The sequence below is a fragment of the Cherax quadricarinatus genome, chromosome 84, assembly GCF_038502225.1.
Source record: "Cherax quadricarinatus isolate ZL_2023a chromosome 84, ASM3850222v1, whole genome shotgun sequence".
Lineage (NCBI taxonomy): Eukaryota > Metazoa > Arthropoda > Malacostraca > Decapoda > Parastacidae > Cherax > Cherax quadricarinatus.
In genome coordinates, this window is record NC_091375.1 from 12,172,924 (window position 1) to 12,177,593 (window position 4,670).

General features: G+C 39.6%; 1 protein-coding gene across 1 annotated transcript; it reads left to right on the forward strand.

Moving 5' to 3' along the window:
* Positions 1 to 413: 413 nt before the first annotated feature.
* On the forward strand, positions 414 to 4,112 carry LOC128704387 (actin-3, muscle-specific-like). The gene is made up of 2 exons (XM_070103101.1): positions 414 to 520; positions 2,941 to 4,112. Exons 1-2 carry the CDS (start codon positions 417 to 419, stop codon positions 4,082 to 4,084), a joined length of 1,248 nt encoding a protein of 415 aa, XP_069959202.1. The 5' UTR covers positions 414 to 416; the 3' UTR covers positions 4,085 to 4,112.
* Positions 4,113 to 4,670: the final 558 nt, after the last annotated feature.

Below are 4,670 nucleotides of genomic sequence, written 5' to 3' on the forward strand. Positions count from 1 at the left end.
GTAATACTCATTTGTACTAAATTGTTATCTGTTTACAATAATGTTTTTACCACTGAATATATCATTGCTTAGTTAATCTTAAGTTAATTTTAAGCCTGCCCATAATGCTCTGCATACAAGGGGCTTTGGCATACTGCACTTTAAAAATTGTATTCCTTGTACTTCTCTGTATCATGTTCAAATTAATAAATAAATAAATAAATAAATATACCACAGAGATGTCTTCAGTAATTCGTAATGCTTCTAGGAAAGAGCCAACAGTAAATATTTCTTTAACACCACCTGCTGCCATCTGGGGCCCACATAAAGTATTTATATTGTATTTGTAATGTATTTACAGTGTATATTTATAATACATGTCATACTGCACCCAGACAGCTATTACAGGAGCACTGTCAGCAGCGTAGCGAGAATACATGTATTTCAGTGGGCAGTGGATCAAGGTATATAAAGACGAGCCATACACTCTGGAGGAGCAGTGTACCCGAGCCTCACCTCAAGCACGGAGGTCTGTACCCAGGTCTGTGCTCACAGATTTCGCCTTGATTAGTGACCAGATGTACAGGAGTTTTCCCCCCAGGAGTTAAGGGTTTGCTGGCGTCTCGTGTGTCGAGTTGAAGCAATGTTAGTTGTTGATAATGGGAGTATTTTTGAAGGAACGCAAGAATGCATCTGACGCTTGAGATCGCTTCGTCTCTCCGGATTTTTTCCTTTCAGATGCCACTTGTGTTTTGTCTCTCCAGTCCCCACTTCTCCGTCAAGGTTCCTTGATGGTGGTGAAGGGCTTTTGATCAAAGGAATTAGTCCTGATTTACCCCATTTCTATGATCCGTCCTGATTGCAGAGAGACACTTATGTGCAGTTCAGAACAGTCATTAAAGGAAACGTTTCGCCACGGTTTCTTCAGTCCTAATAGAGAAACCACTCGTAGCGGAACGTTTCCTTTAAAATGTGCCCTTTTTCCATATCTTGTCAGTATCCCCATATCATTTCTAGGTCCGTTTTTCCAAAGTGCTGTGTGATTCCTCCTGATATATCTCCCTTACCCCAAATTTAATAATAATAATAATAATAATAATAATAATAATAATAATAATAATAATAATAATAATAATAATAATAATAATGTCTTGCCTAATAATTTTTTAAGTAGTCTGTAAGTCTTAGCTTACTCAGTCTTTAGGTTTCTATAAATCAGTACCTTTACCCTTATTCTATTTTAGTCACGATAATTCCATTCGATCACTGAGTTGTAGTTACGCCATGACTCTTGAAGTGCTGCTCTTCGTGGAGAAGCGCTAAGACTGTAAGGGCCATACACTACCTGGGGTAGAGATGGAAAAAATAAAAACCCTAACACCATGGCACTCACAACATCCGGTAACTGGTGTGAGTTAGAGAGTCACGTCTTGGCACTTGCTCTCACCTGTGCCAGGCACTCTCCTGGCTGTTATTTCACCACAAACAGAAATTACTTATATCTTTATTTTAATAATTTGTGTATGAAAAAAACCACAATACAGTAAACCCGCTAATAAAGATCATCTATAAAGTGAGACGTTTTTTAGAAATATGTCAGAGGGAGACAAGCCTAAATTAAATAGCGTTTACTATGAAAACTTTTCCACGCTCTGTTAGTTTTTGGATGTATTTTTTTCATTACTTTTAAAAACAAAAATCGCAGTATATAGATAAGCTATATAAGAAAAACTTCTATAATGTATTGTTAACAGAGGAAAAAAAATATTTTTAAATCCCCCTGGGTAGTTATTCACTAAATGTGCTTCGTATAGTAACATATTGAGCAGTTTATATATATACACAGTAGAATGATAAACATTACACACGAAGAACGAATCACATACACTCATACATACTATTCGTGAATTAACATAGAAGATATTTTTATTAATTTCCATCTGAAATAACCTACCAAAAAATATCGTAATTCTATCCTGCATAACTACTAAGATCAGCCTAAATTAAGTTGATATTTGACGTCAACGAGTGAATTTGCAACCAATTTCTTTGGTAAAATGATCATTACTTTATAAGTACATGCGTGTGTGTGTGTGCGTGTGTGTGTGTGTGTGTGTACTCACCTAGTTGAGGTTGCAGGGGTCGAGTCCTAGCTTCTGGCCCCGAAACTCCAGACCGTCGCGTTAGTCACTGGACCACTTGGCTAGCTGGTGTGTGTGTGTGTGTGTGTGTGTGTGTGTGTGTGTGTGTGTGTGTATGCGTGTGTGTGTGTGTGTGTGTTTGTGTGTGTGTGTGTGTGTGTGTGTGTGTGTGTGTGTGTGTGTGTGTGTGTGTGTGTGTGTGTGTGTGTGTGTGTGTGTGTGTGTGTGTGTGTGTGTGTGTGTGTGTGTGTGTGTATTAAGAAAGGATAACGTTAGATTAAAAGCGTGTGGTCAGGGTTTCCTTCAACTCACCTGTGTGTGTCAGGCTGGTGTCGCAACTCCAAGACAGGTAAGATACTCTCTGATATAATTGATTAATGAATTCAGACTTTTATATTATGATGATCCAAACCTATTAACTCTAAGATATATAAGTTCACTCTTTCTTAATTAAATTCTTCCTCTAGAGAAATAATATTAGCTTTATTATCAGCTATAATTGTCCTCTAAATCTGGTCTTTTTTTTTTTTATCCAAGTAATGATCGTCGAGGTTAAGACTAAACCCAGATTGAACTCAAGCATCAGCACCTGATGCGCACTTGATGAATTTAATAATAATAAGAATCATTTCCTGATATGTTAACGAGAGGTGTTACCTAAATAAGCTTAAATTTATTTACTGTTGAAGTATTTTGAAGCTAAATTAGGTCGCCTATATTTTATTAGTTTTCCTGGTGTTAGTTCCCTGGGTCCCACTGCTGCCCGGTCTTACCTGAACGTTAAATATTGGCCTATAACACTTTCCTCACATTTTAACAGATTAACCACCACAATGTGTGACGACGAGGCAACTGCCCTGGTAGTGGACAATGGCTCCGGCATGGTTAAGGCCGGCTTCGCTGGTGATGACGCTCCCCGAGCCGTATTTCCCTCCATCGTCGGCCGTCCTCGTCACCAGGGTGTGATGGTCGGTATGGGTCAGAAGGACGCCTACGTCGGTGATGAGGCTCAGAGCAAGAGAGGTATCCTGACTCTCAAGTACCCCATCGAGCACGGTATCATTACCAACTGGGACGACATGGAGAAGATCTGGCATCACTCATTCTACAACGAACTGCGTGTTGCCCCTGAGGAGTCTCCTGTCCTCCTCACTGAAGCTCCCCTCAACCCTAAGGCCAACCGTGAGAAGATGACACAGATCATGTTTGAAACCTTCAACACCCCCGCCATGTACGTGGCCATCCAGGCCGTGTTGTCCCTGTACGCCTCTGGTCGTACCACAGGTATCGTGCTCGATACTGGTGATGGTGTCACCCACACCGTCCCCATCTACGAAGGTTACTGTCTTCCCCACGCTATCCTTCGTCTCGACCTGGCTGGCCGTGACCTGACTGCCTACTTGATGAAGATCATGACAGAGCGTGGTTATTCCTTCACCACAACGGCTGAACGAGAAATCGTCCGTGACATCAAAGAGAAACTTTGTTATGTCGCTCTGGACTTCGAGAACGAAATGAATTTGGCTGCTGCATCATCCTCACTTGAGAAATCCTACGAACTTCCTGATGGTCAGGTCATCACCATTGGTAACGAACGTTTCCGCTGCCCAGAGTCACTGTTCCAGCCTTCCTTCCTGGGTATGGAATCCGTGGGTATTCATGAAACGGTTTTCAACTCCATCATGAGGTGCGACATTGATATCAGGAAGGACCTGTTCGCTAACAACGTTCTCTCTGGTGGTACCACCATGTACCCTGGTATTGCTGACCGCATGCAGAAGGAAATCACTGCTCTGGCTCCTTCTACCATCAAAATCAAGATCATTGCTCCTCCCGAGCGTAAGTACTCCGTCTGGATCGGTGGTTCCATCCTGGCCTCACTGTCCACTTTCCAAGCCATGTGGATCACAAAGGAGGAGTACGACGAGTCCGGCCCCGGCATCGTCCACCGCAAATGCTTCTAAGAAGTAAATAAAATATGGATCATTACAATTTCTGTTTAATTCTACGTAAATCATATTACAGTCTTATAGCTAGAAATAAGAATTAAACACCAGATGAGCAACTTTAACGATACAATTATATGTATAATTTTTTATATGACAAGAAATTACTGAATAAAAATACAATATTTTGACATATAATTGATGTATTACTTGTATCTAAACGAGATGATTCCAACTAACTGACTGATTTACTAGGTTTTATGCTAATCATCTACACGAGGATCATTAAGCTGCGTATCACATGTTCGCCACTAATAAGCTCTCAGTATATATATTCTGAGAAATATTTACCTCCCCGTGTGTATATTCCAGCTAATTTGCGTAAGATACCGTCTAAAAATAAGTTCAATGATTTGACTGTTCCTTAATTAGCTGTACTTACGCAAAGCACAAATCCATTTCGACTGATCTCATATATATATATAAATATATATATATATATATATATATATATATATATATATATATATATATATATATATATATATATATATATATATATATATATATATATATATACATGTATGTATGTCTTCTACATAGC

Excerpts from the sequence above, each read along its gene's own strand:
- LOC128704387 (XM_070103101.1), top strand. The coding sequence starts at position 417 with ATGTATTTCAGTGGGCAGTGGATCAAGGTATATAAAGACGAGCCATAC. Across the intron at positions 521-2,940 it reads GCACGGAGGTCTGTACCCAG|ATTAACCACCACAATGTGTG; the intron begins GTCTGTGCTCAC and ends ACATTTTAACAG.